The sequence below is a fragment of the Poecilia latipinna genome, unplaced genomic scaffold (assembly GCF_001443285.1).
Source record: "Poecilia latipinna isolate Pla-1442-1.1 unplaced genomic scaffold, P_latipinna-1.0 Scaffold1582, whole genome shotgun sequence".
Classification (NCBI taxonomy): Eukaryota; Metazoa; Chordata; class Actinopteri; order Cyprinodontiformes; family Poeciliidae; genus Poecilia; species Poecilia latipinna.
The window spans coordinates 117,492-137,838 of NW_015114198.1; the positions used below are offsets into that span (position 1 = coordinate 117,492).

Below are 20,347 nucleotides of genomic sequence, written 5' to 3' on the forward strand. Positions count from 1 at the left end.
ACACGCAGTAAATTCCAGATCTTTTATGTCAACACGTACACATTAGGCTCCACAGAAGCATCAAAAGCACACACTCTCTGGTCAATATGTAAAATTTTCCAAAATTCACTTCATCTAATCAAATAAAACATATTTAAACAAAAATGGAAATATTCAAAGCTGCTGTTGGCATCAATTTAATACATTGCATGCACTTTCCAATAAAACTATGAAACATTTTTTTAGTTATAAATTTATAAACAGGCTATGAACAACTTTTTGACTAGTCATCACTGCACTGGATTCTCTATCCAAAACATCAAGTTTAGTTTGTGAGCCTCTTATTTCTGGAAGCTTGTCAGGACATTTCTGCCACCATGGGAGTCGGTTCTCTTATTGCATCCTCTTTTCATGTCTTGACACATGAAGGTCCTGGTCTGCCTTGACCCAGTTTACTAAAACTGGGTCAACCACATCACTGGTTGTCAAAAGACGACCAGAAACCAGCAACACCATTTCACAGGTTTCTCCAGTTTTAGTCGCAACTGTAGAAGCTGCAGGAGATTAAAAGTTGAGCAACCCGTTACTGCCGTGTCAAGCTCACCAAAACAACTGAAAACACGCCTCCGAAGACTTCTGCAGTAGTCAAAAGGATTTTATGAAGAAAATTTTTATGAAACTAGAGGCCTTGATCAAGCTCTGCTGGGAAATGCACGTTCTATTGCTTATGTAGAGATAAACAATAGAAGGATCTATAGACAATGAAACTTTTCACACAAAAAAATAAAAATTAACCCCAACCTTAAACGCATTAGAAGTGAGTGAATAAACTAAAGTCATTTGGGGAAAAAAGAAGAAATAGATTTTTTCCTTTTTCTATTTTTTCATATTGTTTTTAAATAAAATGGGTTAATTTTTTTAAGAGTTAGAATTTTAAAAGAATTTTAAAATGTTTTATATTTTATGCAACAACAGGAGGGGAGGAAACATTTTCAGTTGCAGTAAAATAACTTGTGGTGCCATAAATGTTATGTTGAAGATCCCCTTTGATGATGTGGATAAAGATCCAAGAGATTTTAATGAGCTGTAAGAATGTCAAAGCACATCTACGGCAAAATATTTAAATCTAGATTTAGAACTGATGTCATCCTAACTCACCCATTTAAATCCAGACATCTGGCTTCTGAAGCCGTCAGGTCCCGGCAACTTTACAGACGACTTTAAACCGGTCCGGTTTTATTAAAGACCTTTAATCGGGAGATAAATCCTACAACAGGGCTAAATAGTTTCAAATAATATTACTGGTGCAGTAATTGTTGGAAACCATTAAAATATAAATTCAACAGAAGCAATTATTTTTGAAAAAACTTCTGCTTTACTTTTATAGGCGTTTCCAATATGATTTAATAATCATAAATTATTAATATATGACTTTCTGGGGGACAACCGTTCTGTGACACAGATGTGTTGATATGAAAAGGAGTCTCAACACTGGATGAATCAGTGACAGATGCTGTGTCAACATCAAGTGTCATTGATAAAGGACATTATTATAAAGTATACTGGGATACATGTGGATGCCAGAGATTATGAACAACAAACATTCAGATGATATGCAACATCTTTCTGCAAAAACTAAAGGACCTACGCTTCCTCAAGAATCACAATCTGTCCCTTCTTGTGGACGACTTCACTGTCCAGTCCGACCTAAATCGTCTGGTTGCCTTGGTGATCACAAAGCTATTTATGCACCACCTTCTCCTGTGTTTTGTTCAAATTTAAGATGAGATAACAGTTCTGACACATGCTACCCAACTACTCAATTTCTTGTCCGTCTCTGATACACTAAACTACTGCAGAACCGTCAGTAAGTCTGAGGTTTATAGAGTGAAAAGGAATGGTGAGAGAACAGTGCCCTGTGGTGCTCCTGACTACCTGGTCAGACACAAAACCTCTCAGTCTCACTTTTAAACCAATTGTTTGCCAGTTTTAACAACGTCTACTATGGACCATTTTAAAATTGTTTCAACTCTCCCTCAGCATCAACAATGAAAACATTTTCTGGGATATATTTTGCAGTAGTGTAATAAGTAGGGAAATCAAAAAAGAGGTTTGATCTCCTTCCTGTCAATTTCAATAAAATTCATCAGAAAGGAACAGAAATCTTCTCCGGTTAAACTCCTGTTAGCTTCCAAGACTAATCAGATACAATATTAGACGGGATGTTTGAGCCTCATAAACATGAGACACTGCGTACCAACAGAAGCCCTTCAAGGTTCATAAACTCTCCCTAAAATGAATGCCAAATGGGCCAAAAGCACCTTATGTTTCAGTTTCATTCACTCTCTGAATTTTAAACTTGACGCTTTCGCACATGAATGGAACTGCTGTCCCCTACAGGCGAGCTGCAGATCATTTCAGCCCAGCCCCTTCTCAAATGTTCTGGGTGGCTGCTCAGAAAACTAACCTGCAATCATCCTCAAGCAACAGAAATGGCTTCATTGTTATTCTGCAGCTTTGATTTTTCTTCTTCTCGGTGGTGGAAAATGTGGATTAATGGCCTTCTTGCATTGTGACTCATACAGAGCAGACAAAATCTAAACCTGTCCCCATAGAAAAAAATATGTTCCATGATATACCCACGTTTCTATTTTTACACCTTCAAGATTTCAGAAAATTTCATGAACGAGACAGGGTTTGCGCTCTTCATCACAGGTTAGTTTAAATCAGTGGTGTCCAAAGTCGGTCCTTGAGGGCCGGAATCCTGCATGACTTGGGTCTCTCCCTGGTTTAACACAGCTGGATCAAATGATGGCTCATTGGGAGCCCTAAGAAGAACATTGAAATGCTGAGGAGGTTGTTGCTACCACCAAGGAGAAAACTAAGACATGTAGGATGCCGCCCTCGAGGACCGACTTCGGACACTAGTGGTTTAACTGATGTATATACGTCCCGCGACACTAGAGGGGGAGTGCAGAAAATGTCACGGTCGGATAGCGGCGAAGCAAAGAGGGAGTAGGAGAGGAAACAAAAGCGAACGCAAAGTAGGGAAAAAAAGTTAATGCGGAGGACTACTCGACCCCTCTAAGGACTGCAGGAGGGTTAGAAAAGATGCACTTTAAAAACATGGCAATAAAATATCTGTAAAAATGTAAAACTTGTAATTATGAAAACATCACTCCAGCATCCTCACCTCCACAATCACCAGCCCTTATTGCTCATGAGCCATTTGAATGTTTCCACTGGAATTTTCACAATTTATCTTTGATGATGAGCTTATTACTTAGATTAGATTTATTGTCGTCGCTCAGCATTTTTAGCGGTGCCGTGAGATTAATGGAGCAGCTCTGCTGAAAGCTTAATAAACAAACAAGACACTTAGCAATAGACAGAAAAAGACAATGTGTGGCTGAATTGGCAGTTCCCTAAATCTACCAGAGGTATGAATATTTTTGCACTTTGTTTCTAATGTCTTCCTTTCCTGACAGTCATTAAACAATCCAATTGGTCACCTGCATCATACTAATTTTACATAGATCTTGACCTCACTTGAAGGGTAAAAAAGACAGTAAGGGCGGTGTGGGTTAGGCATTGATTAAAGAAACTGCAAGTTGAGTTTAAAAAAAACAACATTATATAATAAAAATAATAATTTGCTTCTGCTTAATCAGGGCCGGCATCCTGCATGACTTAGGTCTCTCCCTGGTTTAACACACCTGGATCAAATGATGGCTCATTGGGAGCCCTAAGAAGAACATTGAAATGCTCAATGTTTCCGTTTCAGTTTTGGTGAGGGAACATATAAATGTCCGTATGTGTAGCAGAAGTATTTTAGAGGTTGATGTGCAAAAGGGCCTTAGAAAAAAAGCTACGACTGAGCAGCAGCAGTGGAAGTAACCAGATAAATGACTCCAAATCAACAAGCTTGATTCAAATATTTGTTTAAAAAAAATGTTTCAAGTCTCCCCTGGAGCTGAAGGAGATCCGGAATTTCACATCCACTGAACACAGTTCTTGTGCTGTAATGTTGTGAAGAAGATGAGTTGGTGTCTATGGCTAGGTGATTCTGCCTCACACACATGCAGAAACACACACTGACATGTTTGGCTGAGTGTGAATTACAGACATAATGAAGGTACAGCAATGGTAATGGTTCAGATCCACCACTTTTTTTTTTATTACTACAGCTAAGATCTCCAAGGAGCTGTAAATTTAAATTTATTTAAGTCAGAAAGAAAGGAGTCACTGATATGTTAGACAAGCATATTTTAGGTGTTTGCTGCTGGCCTGAATAAATGTGGATATGAATGTGTGAAATTGTAGCTGAATGTCTGTCTTCCCTTCTAATAGTTTTCCCCTCAGTATCTGGTCTCTACTTTCACGCTTTCTTCCACTCTTAGTTATTAATATCACTACAGTTGATAAGTTGCATAAAGAGTGTGTGTTAGAGATACAGAAAAATAAATTGCTTTAATCTTCCTTTTTGCCGTTTCAGCTAGATTTTTGAACCGGCTGCAGGTGGACCAACACGACCCCGGTTTTCACACATGGTTAAGACAAAGACCCAAGGCTGATCAAGGTAATAAATCAGCTTGATGTATTCTGTACAGCGGTTCGAAGTACAGTTTGCATAAATGGTGGCCTGTGTGATGCAAATTGTTTTTTAAAGCAGAAAACAAGGCTAAAGTTTTAGGAAAGCAAGAAGTATCAGAAAAAAAATAAAAATCATAGAAGGAAAAGCACTTCTCTGTATTTGAGAAGTGAAGAAACACTTTGCAACATTGGCGATGGTGGAAGGTGTTTGTCCCGTAATCAATGGGTTGCTGGTTTGAGCCTTTGCTCCATCCGTCTCCGCTGTGTTGTCCTTGGGCAAAATACTTTACCCGTCTTCAACATGTTCCTAAGACACCATTTTAATCCAGACTTCTTTAGACATTGGTAGGACTTCACGATATATGCTACTCTTTGGTTTGGGCCAGGGTAAAACGTTATGTGCTTTGAAAAAAAAAATCAATTTTTAAAGCACAGTTTCCAACAACCTTGAAATAATAAGCAAGAGCCACAATAAACACTTTTTGACATTTCCTGGATTAACAAGGTTCATGTCAAATACTGGAGAAGAGCAGGGCAACAATTTGTGAAAAGGCTTTGATATTTCCAAATCTGTCTAAAGTCTATTTTTTGTGAAGTTGTTGATATTCCCCATCAACTTGATCGCTAATTAGCAACTTGCTAAGTGACAATCCCTGTCCCAGTGAGTACACATACCAATAAGCACCAGTCACCCCCCCAACCCCCCAAGGTTTGAACTCTGACATACAACGAATGAAAGGAAAATGTCTTTCCAGTTCCTTACATCCCACAGGCAGAGATGAAACTTATATCTGAAGCAAACTAAAGCAGCAACCAGAAAGAAAAAAAAATCTGAATTGATTTATAGCACAGGAGGTGGTATTAGGCTAAGATGATGAAGGCTTCCCCCACAGTAGGGAGAAATATTGACAAGATTCTTGATATGAGGGAAAGGATAAGGGTGGTCATGAACAAGAGGGAGATATGATGCCCTTGAAGAAAGTTGGAGAAAAGTTAGAGTGAAAATATTATGAGTGAATCTGCTTTATGATCTTCTTAACGCTCTTAAGGTCTACTGGGTTAAAAATAATTCATGTTTCAATATCGGTATCAATTCAGCATTATTTCCATCCGCTTCATCCACCATTTCTCTGTTGGACCTTCTTATGGACTGGTTTTATTGAGTCATCTTTTGTCTTTTTTAATAACCTTTTTTTTTCTCCCTTCCCATCCCTTTTTTATTCATCATAAAACAAAAGTCAAGCTGAGGTCTCTCTATAGTCTCTCCTCAAAAGACCCTTGCAGAGGACACTTTCAGAGGAAGTGAGGCCTGTCAAAGGAGCGGCTAACGCATATATCTTTGTGTGGTGGGGACCGTTTACAGGACAGAAAAGAATAAGGTCAGCTGAGGAAAAATTCCCCAAGAGCCACTCCAATCCTTGTAAGACATCACTGTTCAAAAGTTTCAAGGCATTTTTCCAAACTTCAGTCATCTGTTTCTAGCCTGGGTCAGGACCATCGGCTATTGAGAGACCATTGCTTTCCCAGAGGAATGGACTTTGAAGTCCTGTAATCACTAATATTTGGCTGTGATACACAAGATTAATCGTGAAAAAAGCTACGCTATGACTGTCCCCACCGCGGAGGGAAGTGTCAGCACCAACTTCTAATTTTTCTACCTCCTTGAATTAAGGACAAAACAATGGGATTTGTTTGTCTAGCATTCAGCCTAGCCACCTTTTTGCTATTAACGGAGCCAATTGGAAAACTTTAGACTTTTACTAAATCGCGAGGGGAGTAATCTTAAGCATTCCTCTTTCTCTGACTTGAATTGCTCAATATTTAGAAGCATGCCCAATGTGGACTGAATGACTTTGTTCACTTCCTCTGCTGCCTTTGCTAAAGTACAACAAAACTCTGATTCAAAAGTTGAGTACGAAACTCAACATCATTGTTCACCGCCCCTTCTGTTTGATTGGCCAGGATAAAATACCTGAGAAATTGAACTCAATGGAACAAATCCCACAAGGAGTGGAATTGCAAAAGAAGACAATGGTTAGACTAATTTGACCAAAACTCTCAACCTTGGAAGACAGAACATTAATTACAATGTCCTTACAATCAGTTTAAGAAGGTAAATAAACTCTGGTTCCTTACAAAGCTCTGCCTTACCCTTCATTTCACCGCTCAACTTCAGTCTCTAGTTTCTGCTACACTTTTTAAAGACCAGACAACTGAAATAATACATTATCTCTCCACAAAAGGCTGTACTTCCCACTAAATGAAGCCATTCATCAGAACAACCAAAGATTCTCCTTCTTTCAGTTCTCTGCTCATCAGTCATGATAGAGGACTTGCTAATGGATTTATTACACTTCAGTTGTCTCCTGAAATATTCACTTTAATGTAATAAACTGCACTTAAACTCTGCAATGAATCACTTCAAGTCTTATTGAAACAAACGAAATGTCCAATAAGTTGACTGTATAGTGAATTAGAATAGTGTTCTTGATACTGCCACCGGGGGGCAGTATAGAGGATCAGAAAACTAGAAAGATGAAGTGGGGAAAATGCAAAAATGAACAATTACATCAACTAAAATGTTTGAATCAGACTTTCAATTGTTTTATAATAAAATTACATTTATCTTTCAATCATTACTATGAAATATAAGCTAAGGTAGTTTACTGATGCTCATCTCTGATTGCCAGCCAAATTTAATCAGGCTGCTAAGTGTAGCATGAACAAAAGTCAGAAGGTATGAGGCAGAAATTATACTAAACAAATATAATAACTTTTGAGAATAGCAGATTAAAGTGAGAAAAAAAAACATTCAGAAAGATGTTTCTTTACATATTTAGTAGCACTGTTTGCAGATTTCAAAGGGTTTCCTCACCCAGAAGCTAATGCTGTTTTGAGGGGCTATGGCATGGAAAAGTTTGGGAATAAGAATAAATGCATGTTTTCCATATGAATAGGCACCATATAAATGCAAAGCTGATACTTTCACTGATCCCTATGTAAAAGATTCTTCCCTTTGTTTCACACACATTTTGAACAAGTACTGGAGCCACTTGGGTATTTACCATATTTCCCCAAGCATACAAATTTTGTCTACTCCCTTCTGGAGTGAAAAGTAGTAATTATTTGCTCCAACAAAAATAAAAGCAACTGTATTAGAAGGATCTCTTGGTCTTCAAAACCTGAGACTGACCTCCACTCTTTTTGTTATCAACCATTTCTTAATTACACCGAGAACTGAAGAAACGGCTTTTTATCTCCTTTTAGCCCTCCAGTGCTTTGTGGGTTTCAATTATTTTAATTATCTGGGTTTAAGACATGCAGTTTAGAGAACTCTGTGGCTGCATATTAGAGTTTAAGGAGTCTGAGAGTTTAGAAAGCCTTAAAATTAAGCACTTGGCTTGTTCGTTATGACCGTGAGCAGACCTATCCCCTAACGAGCTAATTAAGACCTGAGAGCTCCAATCCCTTGGGGTGTCTATACATTTTTAAAGTGCTACTTCTCTTTATTCCCCCCGCTCTAAGGTTGTAGGAAGTAGAAGCAATAGATGCATCCATCAAGAACTCAAATATAATGTTTCGACTTAGAGTTCATTTATTCGGGATTCTTCCTCTGTCAGTGTGATAAAAGTGCCATACAGAAAGCAGTGGCCGGGTTTAACGGTCCACTGTCCATTTCAAGAGGTTCAGTTCTTGATTAAGTGTGCTTCTTTGTCCGCCGTAAGGCATGCAATTACAGTCTCACACTCTTACAAGTTAGCAGAACAAAGGTGTCTTCATCTGCACACATGTGAACCCCGGGTTTTAGTGTTTCTGGAGCTCGTTAAACACAGACGGGGACCCTCGGTTGCTCCCGTCGCCGCCGTTTCAGCGTGGGTGTGTTTTTAATAACGAACATGGCGCGCCATCTCCCATACACACATTTAGTTGTCTCGTTTGTTCAAGAGACCATCACCTGAACAAGCACAAACATTTACCGCATCAATTTGGAGACAGGTTTAATGACACAAATGGTGAAAGTGTGAAATGTACCAAAGGTTTGTGCCTCCTGTTTATTATCATCACACCATTTACACCAAAGTTTCACATTTACCTCGTGCCACATTGCTTTTAAGATTACAGCTTTACAAAATATTCACAACACTTGAACTTTTTTTTTTACATTTTCATGTTTTACAAAATGTCAGTATTTCTGTTGTATGTATTTTCATCAGTTTTCAAGATTTATCACAGTTTATTTGGATTTAGGTCTAAGCTTTGAATAGGCCACAAGGGTTTCCCAGGTGTTTTATAAGCCTGACGGGCCACCAAGCTTCAATTCTGCCAGACTAAGCCTTTTTTTTTTTATGTTTGCCTTTTTTAAGCATTTACATTTATTAATACCTAAACACTACTGCATTCCTACAACACAATTACCTAGTGATATTTTCAAATTTCCTGTCTATTTTTTTTTTAATTCCTCAAAAACATGGTAGGGCGCTGAATGACTTACCGTTGGGCTTAGCAAGTTTTCTGGGGGAAACCCCAGATCATTCTAAGATGTGAGCATGCAGCAGTCTAACCCAATTCAATTGTGCACTTAAGTCACATAACAATTACAGACATCCATTGAATTTGATGGATATACTTGCTCCGTCAATGAATTTGTAGTATTTGCTTTGTGAATGAGATACTGAGACTGCAAAGATGGTGGCCACAAAGATTTGCTAAAAAATAAAAATAAAAAGTGCATTAAATCCCCTGTGTTCCTTCTTCTGTGGCTTCTAACTCTGCTAATTTGTTTTCTCCATTTTCTGCACAAGCAAGCAGAATCAACTAAAAATCTTTTTTTTTAAAGTGACCATTAAAACCGGCAAAAGAGAAAGACGCATAGTTAAATCTTGGACTTTCTTGGTAACATTTTTCCCCTACTTAAATGAAAGTAAGGTTTCAATCACACCTTAGAAACGATCTTTAACCATTCCTCTTTAGATCTATGCTTTAAAAGTTTACGTTTATATTTAGTCACAAACTCCTGAAAGCCTCGACCGTCTTTAGCATCTCTGCAGAGTGAGAATAGAGCTCCTCTTAAATCGATGAGGCCATGACCCAGCATGCAGAGAAAGTTCAGAGAACAACTTCAACTTGGTGCTTTCGTGCATCTTCAAACCCATTCTCTCTGTCACTAACCATCTGTAGGAACTGAATTGAAGACTGACTGGTAAATTGAGAAATTTCCTCCACGACTCAGAGCATCAAAGGTATGCTGCACATTTGGCCTGTTGCCTGAAAACAACTGGGAAAATGAAACGGGTTTCACTAAGTGACCTCTGTTTTCTTGGAAAGGCAATGAAAGGACACACACAACCAATCATGCACTTCCCCAGACTTGCTTTGTCTGATCTGACGTAGATGTGTATCTTTGAAGACTCAATAAGGTCTTCTCTACTACAAGGGATAATCATAATAGAACTTCTTTTTAAACTTCTCAAAAACTTTGCATCTCTTGTTGCTATGAACTTTGTTAATTCTTACAGATAAAAGAGTAAACTGTAAATAACATCAAAACTGTTTGATAGTCACCAGCTAAGTTTTTTGTATTTCCATTGCCCACATGCTCTTTACTTTATCGCCATCTGCTGACCAAAGATTGGCATTTCATTGTTTTTCTTACAATCTATGAAACTGTTTGGATGGAGAGATTTTCTAAATTGAGTTTTACTGTGTAAATTGTTACTATGGATGTCAATAGGTCATACATGATGTATAAATACCCTTGGATCCCGTTGGATGAAAGGCAAATATTTAGTGTTTCTTAATTTAATGTCAGAAAGTGAAAAATTGTGTCTATATTACTGTTGAAGTAAATGTCTGGTTTTAACTGTGAACATCAGGTTAGTTTTCCTACAGAGAGATGTACTATATGCTGGGCCTTGTGGTTTAGTCTAACATACAACCCATTTATGAGTTCTGATTCAAAGTCGTCACAGTGCCTCCATTTGTTGCACACCTGCTGACCAAGCAGGGTGACTGCTGGACATACAGTAAAGTCGTACATCAACTTTACTGATTAGAAATATAAACACGGATGTCAAAGACAGATGGCAGAGGATTTCAGGTAAAGATATGCCAACTTGTACATTATTTCTGTTCCACATTGCAATTATTAAAGTGGATGCACTTTTATTCTGGGAACTTGAATTGTCGCACTTTGGTCAATTTCACTGACCTTTTAAGATACTTGTTTACATTCTAAAACACAGAAACACCAGCGTCTCCAATGATATACACACCATCTATCTCTGCATTTCTGCTTTCTCCACTCATATTCATGAACATCTACCTCAAACAACCGCACAGGTACACACATAATAACAATCCACAGCGCCAGCCAAATCCTAGAAGCACTATTGTTTGGTCTCATCTCCTTTCTCGAAACCACACTTCGTCTTTCTTTGCTCAATCCTTCACTTCTCGGACAGGGGGCCGGTTGCCCTTTCCTATCCACGCAGTGGGGAAATGCTAATGGCATTGCAGCAGAGCCAAGACAATTAGCAGACAGAGAAAGCAGACGATTACGAGCAGACTTGAAGCACACTGTGTACCGGTGAGCAACAGGAGACACACACTGAAAGGCAAAGAGACAATAGAAGGTGTCTAGGTTTTGGTTTGCAAATCATCTTTGCATTCCAAGCAAGTAAAACTGAACGAAACGTAGGTCTGTAGCGACTGGCAAGAGAGGAAGTTTAACGATTGAAAGTTGGAAGGAGCAAACAGCAAAGTTATAAGTTCAAACTGGGATCCAGAATAAATTACAGGGTTTCTGCAGGCTTCACCAACTCGAATTTAAGACTTTTTAAGCCCATTATTAATTAAATTTCAGACCTACATCGCCAAAAAAATGTACGAATTTAATCCAGCCACCTGGCGATGAATTTGCACCAAAGTAGATACAAAGATAGTTATCTAGGTAGCTAGCTACAATTAAGAGGTTTGAGTGAGGTTTTCCTGTCAACCTTTTGCCTGACAGAAAAGTCCCAACAGAAAAGAAATACATAGACTATATGATTAAATAGCCCTGACAAGACCAAATTTAAGACCTGTGGTTTACATATTTAAGGCCAACTTATTTCTTTAAAATTAATTTGAGACATTTCAAGATTTTTTATGAATCACCATGCATTATCTGCACAAGATTCCAATACAAGAACTAGTCTATTTATTAACAAAAGAGCAACATTAAGAAGATCTGAACTAGGCAGCTGATTTGATCAACTTAAAAAAAACTCCCGTCCTCTCCCTCCCAAGAAACTTTATCCAACAAAAAAGTCAATAGCCATAATGAAACAGTTAATTTTGATGTCCCTCAATCATGTTAATAAATCTTAATCTTTCCATTGGTTTGCACCAATTATAGTCTTGAAGATGGTGAATGTCTTAAGTAATTTGTCATCCATTTGTAACTTTGGTTCAAAAAGTAAGGTCATACCTACTTTTAAAACTCCAACTCTCACTCTGTCTGATCTTCCTTGCAGAGACGTTCACAAGCCATCGTTTTCCAAGTCAAGTTTTGCCTGCTTCCTGGGAGAATTGCCCTGAAATGTATATAGATAAAAAGAATTATGTTGGAAACTAAAAAGTCGCCCAAGTGCCAGGGATCTTCTAAAGCCAGGTGATTAGATCCAACCTCACCCCTGCTGTTGGTTCTAGCAGTCTAAGGCAATCACTAGGGTTGGATCATGTCCATTTCTTGTAACCCTTAAGAGGCCATTACATCAAAAACAAAAGTGATCAAAACAATGAAGATAAAAACACTCAAACAAAAAGTTCTCAACATCAAAAAGACCCAACAGGTCACATTTTTTGCTAGAAATCAGCAGCATTATTGAAAACCTTTACACTTCAGGTTCAAAGATGCTCTTATTAAATAGTTTGTTTAACCCTTACTAGACTCTCTTATTGCACAGGAAAACCACATGCTATGTTCCCGCGATATCAGACAGCAACTCACAGAATCCCCTTTGTTTTCAACACTGCCTCCCAGATTTCTTTTTAGTGCATCATTTCCTTGCTACTTTTCAACTCTAAATCAGACTTTCCCCAACATCCAGTCAACATTGTTTCTTGTTCGTCCTTGTTCCTCCTATAGATCTCTTTTTATTGCCAACAGCAACATTTTTCTCTCCTTTCTTCTTCTTTGACAACCTCTACATTTGTTTTGCAGGAGTTTTAAAGGCAGCAACGATTTCTTGCTTTGATAGACTGATCGATATGGGCATCTTAATTTACAGAAAATCTGGCCAAAGAGATATTCGCAGGTTTGAATCCCTCTACTAAAATCAATGTCAATGTTTCAAAAATAATACATATACAGACCAGAATTGGCAGTAGAGGATCAGCTAGTGCCTCTTTAGAGAAGATAAAGAAATAAATACATTAAACTTCTGCCCTGGTATACCTCACTATCATTTGTGTACCTTGTTTACTACTGATATGACGCTATATGCCAAACTAGTAATGTTGTTTGCCCCCGGCTCTAAAAATCTAAATAAGTTCATTTCTGATATATTTTTGTGAAATCCCAAAGTAGAAATGAATGCCTTGTCATGCAGATAAGTTTCTTTTAAAGCAGTATAGCTCTCATTCAAGTTAAATACAATTTCTCAGCTAAATAATCTTTGTGAAATGCTTTAACTTAGCATATGCTTTTCAATCATCTGGCAAACCCTGTATTTTCAAATATATTTGGACATATGGATGTTTAATATTAATGTTAAGAGAGTCAATAAAAAAAAACCTACTAAAACTAAAAACTAAAATACAGTTAGAGGGGCTTCTACAATGTCGTTCTTTGGACATATGAGCCTAAGAACATCAACAAAAAATGAGTTTAACTAAAATAGTTTAAACGCATTTTTTGTTGATGTTCTTAGGCTTAGGTTTAACTAAACCATTTTAGTTAAATGCATTTAACTAAAATGGTTAGTTAAATGTTATTTGTTCCAGACAAATAAGTTAAAGTGAAACTATATGTAAACATATAGATGTCATGGAAAAGTTTGGGAACCTCTGTTCTAATTTATTCACTTGGCTGCATTGGCTTCATGCGTTTGTTCCATTTTAGTAAACAGTTTGTTTAACCCTTACTAGACCCTCCATCCTGTGCCACTAATCTGTCATTTAACAGTAATGCATTCTACAGACAGATTATAAACTCCTCATTGTTCAATAATTTCACTTGTAAGCCTGTTGCCCCTAAAGGGATTATATGAAAACCGTAGCTGGAACGTCTAAACTCCTGATGTAAAATCATTCAATCAAAAAAAAAATAAAAAAAATTGCTTTCCTGCCCTGTAAGCCGCCCTTTCAGTTCAACTGAGCCAATTTTAAATGTAGATCTGTATTAAACCTCACTGTATTAAAAAAATTCAGCTTGATGGCAGCAACTAAAATGGAGGGTAGATAAACTCAAAAAGAGCTCCACTTGCTAAGGAGCTTAATCACGGCGCACTCGCAGCCAAACATCCCTCTAAAACGTTCCTGTAATTAGCTGACTTGGCCGACTGAAGATTTACAAAGAAAGAGACCCAAAGGTTCTCACAGATAAAGACGCTTGTAGACCCAACTAGTCCAACTGAATCCTTGAGAGAGAGCAGGCGGGACACGCTGATTAAGTGAGGAAGGGATTGGCAGTGGAAACAAAGCATATGAGATGATGGGAAGTAGACAACTTTTAGTCTGTTGATCTGCTAGCTAAGTGCTAAAAACTGGATCTCCTATATTTAAAGTGAATATATTTTCAGAATTATGTTAAATCTACAAAGATGTCTGATGGAGTGTTAGTGCCATTCTAAGAAAATAAATTACAATAAGTCATAAAATTACAAGAATAAAGTTGAAATATGTTATTCTCGAAAGATTTCAACTTCTCACGTACGACTTTATTCTTGTATGAATTCAACCCTACTCTCATTATTTTGACGTTTTTCTGGTACAACTAGTCAAAAAATCTTACTTTATTCTTAAATGATTTAGACTCATGACTTTTTTGCAAATCTGACTATTCTCAAAAAACTGATTATATTCTCTTATTTTGATTTTTCTCGTACAATCTTATTCTAAAAATATTACTTTATTCTTTTATCACTTCGACTTTTTTCTCAAAACAAAGACTTTACCATCTAATTTAATGACATGGCCCTAATACTCTGTCATAAAGAAGAACAAACTTGAACTTGAATGAACAGAACTACCAGGTCTTCCTGACTGAGCAGATCTTAGCAGGGAGAAAGCTGGTTTCCCTTCCAGACTGATCAATAGCTCATATGCAGTTTGGCAGCAGCGGTTCAGATCCTTATCCAGCCCAGCAGGATGGGCACTATCTGCACCAGCACACTTTAATCAGAGGGTGTTATTGGGATCGTTGCTCTGAGAGAAGTGGGGGACAGAATGCGCGCGCGCGCACACACACACACACACACAATGCGGCCAATCAATCACTTTAATTGATCGAGAGAATGACGGTGGGGAAAATGAGCTCAGACGGCTGCGGGAGCAGAAGCAGCAGTTGAAGCTTTATGCGCGTTTGTGGGAGATGATTGCCACTGAATTGAACTGGCGGACATCCGCATCCTGAAGTTTTTAATGTGCGCTGTGTCCGTAATAGACCTTCAAACAAAACTAAAGGTCAGACAAGAGCTCTGTGGTGTAGCTGGTACGATGCAAGTCAATGAAGTTGTCTTACTTTTCTCTACCACTAACACCAAAGAGACCTGGACAAAGTTTGATTTTGTAAAATGGAACGCATTTTCAGACCAAGTTTTTATTAAATAAGCCTTTTTGCATGGCAGTTCTGCAATTTATGGCCACAAACAAGACAAAAAAGTTTCAGGGAGACTGGGGAACACACCACACAAGGATAAAGTCGCGAAAAAGATCAAAGCAAGTTTTGGCTATAAGGCATTTCCTCTTAATTTAACATAGTAAAAACTATCTTCTCATCTGAAAATAGCACAAGCACTCCCAATTCAGTGCTTACATTAGTACCTCAGACAAGTGAAAATGGCGACATTGGCACAACCATAAATCGTTGACCCGGAAGTAGGGACAGTGGAGCCTCCTGGACAACTTTGAAGCTACAACCACTGAACGCTGCGGATTTGATGCACATTTATGTCGTTATAAATTAAAACTCTGAGGATTCTGCTTCGCTTCAAAGCAGTGCGCCATGACAAAGTCGAGCAGCTGACAATAGCACAAAAACATTTTTTTTCTACCACATATTTGTGAGGTTAGTGGAGTAGCATTTCTTTAAAAAAATTTGTGTTGTGCGCGTGTCTGTTTTCACAAACAGTGAATGCGCGCATATTGTGGGTAACATGACGTGAGACACAGGCCTAGCAAAGGCTAAGTTCAGCGTTAGCTTGTGCTAAATGATAAAACATGTTCCCGCCGGATAATACAAAATACACAAGACATATTTTTGTACTTACACCGCCATAATTTGTAGATTTGTGACAAACAGTGGGACCAGAATCTTCCTTCAGTCGAAGTCTGAATCCCGTCATGAACTCTTGGTAGTTTTCAAAGGACTCCTTCCTGAATTTATTCCCACAAACTACAACTTTCTTTGGTAATATCACAGGGACATTGTAAGCAAAAATAAAATAAAGCTCTAACAGAGAACAAAAGATGCATGGACACAAGTTATGTAAATCATGTTTTCCTTTCCCAGCAGCAGCCATTGCGTAGCTGTAAAAACCACACCTGAACAAACTTAGCTTAATGAAGTGGGTGGAGCTCCAAGGATTGCCGGGGGAGGGGCTGGGCTTGGGGTTGCTAGGTAACAAGATGGAGGTTTTTGAAACAAGTCGTTTTGCATACACCCGCAAAACATTTACTTAAATTTAAGTTAAAAAAAAAAAAAACTGATGTTGGGTTTTTCTATTTTTATATTTTGGCTCTTGGACTGTTTCTATAAGTAGTAGATACCCACATGGAAGTTCAGAAACACGCTGGAAGGAGGAAATACTTTTTACTAACAACAGTTAAGATGGATGATAAATAGATGGAGCTAAACACAGGGCAATCCTGAAATAAAACTTCTTAGCAATACTGTTGAATACTTAAGTGTGCATTCACACCAACCTGTTTGGTCCGATTTAACCAAACTCTAGTTCATTTAAGAAGTCCGGTTTGTTTGAGGAGGTGTGTATATCTTTGATGCGGACACAAAAGGAAAAAAAAAAAAAAAAGCAAACTCTGGTCCGCATAAAAATCTCAGTCTTGGTTCAGTTGAAGTGAACTCTGGTGCGGTTTGAATGCGTATGTGGATGCAAGCGGACCAGAGACCGCTTCAAAAGCAGCAAGAGAAGTGAAGCAGAGGGCATTCTGGGTAAAACACTAGAGCAACACTAACGGGAGAAATGACTTGTGGTCTTTGCCAAAGACAAATCCTACTACTGTTGAAATCTGAAAATAAAATCTGCTGCTCCATTTTTTTATATTTCACGAAGACAGAAGTTGCGCTCAATGTCTTCTTCAGAGGTTTTGTTTCTTTCAGTAGCTTTTGGTGCAGCCCCACCAGGGAGGAGGTAAAAAAGTTTCTCCATTAGTTTGGATCATTTCACACAGTGCAGTGTGAAAGCCAACCGCACCAGCTGAAAATGTAACAAACGTTGCAATTCCAGTACCCAATCGAGCCAGCTCTGCTATTTAAGTGTGAAAACACTTAAACAGTAGGCAGAACAGATGTCCACTTTTCAGCTGTAAAATCACCCTAAGCATACAGCCAGAGCTACAATTAACTCAGATCAGGCATGTAAAGCTTAAGTCCCAAGAGACAAAAGTGGTACACTGCAGAATCTTCTCTTAATGACCCATCAGTTGGTTATGTTCACACTGCAAATCTCAAAATGCACCAGAATGGCTATGTAGGTGCAAACAACCGTCAGTGCAACCTGTTTTACACACATTCTTTTACTGTGTGTAAAAGAAAAATGTCAGGTTGTAGTCTTGAGAACATGGTCTTCTGCCTCTGAATTTGGTTGAAACACTGAACTGTTTAAAAAAAAGCAAATCAAGACACAGGAGCCAGTTAGTGTTTTTAAATAATTTTAGCTACCAAGCACTAACATCTGTTGAGGACCAGTCTTTGTTCTGTTGGTGAAAGAACAGTTTCATTTACCCAGAGGACAAACAAAATGTCCTCTGGGTAAATGAGACCAAACTCGACTGGTGTGAATCTTTAAGTCTTTGTCTCATTTTTGCATCCAATAAGTTTGTATTAATGCAACAAGTCCTTTACCTCCCAAGTTTCTTTCCCAGTTCTTTGTGATCCCGTCAGTCAGAAAACATACAAAACCTCTCATGTTGTGACACCGACCTCTAGTGGTAAAAAAGAAGAATTACAGTCACCGGAAATTAAACTTGCAACTGTCACTTTAAAGCGCAACAAAATAAACGGTTAATGTCTAAATAAAAGTGAAATAATCATTCATTGGAGTAAAGAGTAAAACATTTCTTTATTTTAAAACTTTGCATAACAAAAAAAAAAAAAAGAATAGCATTATTTGGTTTTCTTTTATACAAATTATTAGCTTAACATGATAAACACTGTACAACCAGAAATGCATGCATAGCTGCTAACGTGAACAATATCTGAAATCTTTTTTAAAAATTGTGGGCCAGTCCATAATTCACTAGCAAGTATACACACAGAGGAGTTTACAGATTACTAATGAATTACAATTTCACTGATCTTATAAAAACCTATATATATAAAAAAAAAAACAAATCCACTGATAAAATAAGTTTAACATGTTAATAACAATGCCCACATTAAGAACACTCCTTGAGAACTGGTTTTATTTCCAACTTCACACGGAAGACAAACTGGACAACATATAAATATTAAACATTAAATTATGTACAACGTTTGTCCTAATGGGAGCTTTCACTCAACTCAAGTCTTTTAGAGTATTTCTCCATCTTCACGAAGAGGCCATGGCTTTCTCCAAGACATTAATATCAACCAAAGGAAGAGAAGCTACTTCAAAAAATACCCTGGGGGAAATAAAATAAATCAATTATTCTGGATTATTCATCCCGTCAGCTCAGAACAGCAATATCTCTAAGTGTATTTTTGTTTGCAGACTTACTTATGAGAGTATTTGTTCCGGATGGTTTTCAGGTTATCGTCGGATGGAGCTTGAAGGATAGAGTGGAGTTTTCTGACCACAGGCTTCAAGTCAGACACCTGATAGCCGGAGTGGAACTGCAGGATGGGGCACTGCAGGAGCGACAACACGGAAGAAAAGTTACATCCGGCTTTGGGGTTTAACATTTCATGAGATGTTTGCAGTCCATTGTAAAAGTACTTTGGCAAAAACGGTCACCACTTAACCAATATAAGCTTCTATCGTTGTAATATTAGATTTTAATATGCTTCTATAAGACGTACTCGTCTCCCACTTTGTCCACCATTTTGTTGAACAAAAGTTTCCCGTTCAGCCTGCAATGACTCTTGGGATACATTGGGCTGTTACTGATAGACTTGTTCTTCAAATCCAGAGAAAAGAAGAACGCTTTGGGAGGAGCCTTCATCAGTGATCCAGTCTTTGTTGGATCACTGATTCAATTGTAGGCCTGGGATATAACTCTATACCAATATTAAAACACGACAGACATGTATTAATATCAATAGGAATGCTCAATAGTTTCACTGAACTCCAATCCAGAACCACACAGGATTCTGGGGGATGTAGACAGGCCTGTCACAGTAACAATTTTTGCTAGATGATAAATTACTGTGAAAAATGATAATGATCTCAAAACAATTGTCAAGTAATATTGTTAAGTTGACCCTCTCAAAGGTCAATAAACTTTAATTTTGCAAAGAACAATGTTCATTGGAACTGGAAGATATTTTAACCATCTAAAAAAACACTAAAACGGCAATAAAGCATTACTGAACCCATAAACACATTATGAAGTCCACAAACAAAATTGCCCTTCAAAAAAAAAAAAATCATAACTAAACTGCTTAAAAATAAAATGAAATGGAGTCAAAACTGTGCATCACAACACCAGTTTGTCAATATTTCAGATCTTTAAAACAAACAAAAAAAAACTTAATCAATGTTAACTGATATGAAAGGCAATACGTAATCAGCTTTCAAACACAGACCTGTAAAGAGCACCTGTGGTTTAGGTTCTTGTTTCAGGTAGAGGTAGCTTACCCATCCTCCCAGGTTTTTGGTGACCAGCGCCATCAGCAGGCAGGCTGATGCCAGCCGTGAGCCCCGCTCCTCCACAAAGTCGATCTCCATCAGACTCATCTCACAGAAGAAGCGAGCCAGAGTCAGCGTGTCCATGCCGACATTCAAACACTGCAGGGAAGAGAAAAAAAATAAAAGGTTAGGCCAAGTTAGACCTTAAGTCTTCAATCGCTCTGCTGTACAACAACATTTACGACTAAAGTCGACCCACCCTGGCATAGCGTCTCAAGAACCGATACGGGATGGGAATGTTGATGTCGAACGACAGCGTTTTCAGGATGTTGGCTTCTATGCTGATGAGCTCGGGCCGTTTGTAAGCGTCGTCGCAGATGTAGAGGAAATCCTCGACGGGGGGCGGGCAGCGCTCCTGCAACCAACGACAAAGAGACTCAAAACGGTTCAAACTGAAATGTCACTTCAAACCAGCTAGGGAAAAAAAAAAAAAAAAAAAAGGAAAAAGTTCTCCCCCAAAATTTGGAGGCGACAAACAGGGGGGGAAAACCGACGGGGCGCAAAAA

The 20,347-nt window shown here is 38.1% G+C and overlaps 1 protein-coding gene and 1 long non-coding RNA gene across 3 annotated transcripts in view; both read right to left on the minus strand.

Moving 5' to 3' along the window:
* Window positions 1-8: 8 nt before the first annotated feature.
* LOC106963799 (uncharacterized) lies at window positions 9-16,349 on the minus strand. Its single transcript, XR_001428260.1, has 3 exons — window positions 16,044-16,349; window positions 12,045-12,146; window positions 9-533 (listed from the first exon to the last, which is right to left on the minus strand). It is a non-coding gene; the product is annotated as an uncharacterized LOC106963799 (long non-coding RNA).
* Window positions 16,350-18,131: 1,782 nt separating this feature from the next.
* ccnb3 (cyclin B3) overlaps window positions 18,132-20,347 on the minus strand; it is an 8,458-nt gene continuing 6,242 nt past the window's right edge. For both annotated transcript variants that reach the window (XM_015058890.1, XM_015058888.1), the window contains exons 9-12: window positions 20,041-20,196; window positions 19,791-19,940; window positions 18,711-18,841; window positions 18,132-18,615 (exon numbers count right to left, since the gene is read on the minus strand). In XM_015058890.1, coding sequence (XP_014914376.1) covers window positions 18,543-18,615; window positions 18,711-18,841; window positions 19,791-19,940; window positions 20,041-20,196 — 510 coding nt within the window. In that variant the 3' untranslated portion in view covers window positions 18,132-18,542. The remainder of the gene's footprint in view (window positions 18,616-18,710; window positions 18,842-19,790; window positions 19,941-20,040; window positions 20,197-20,347) is intronic.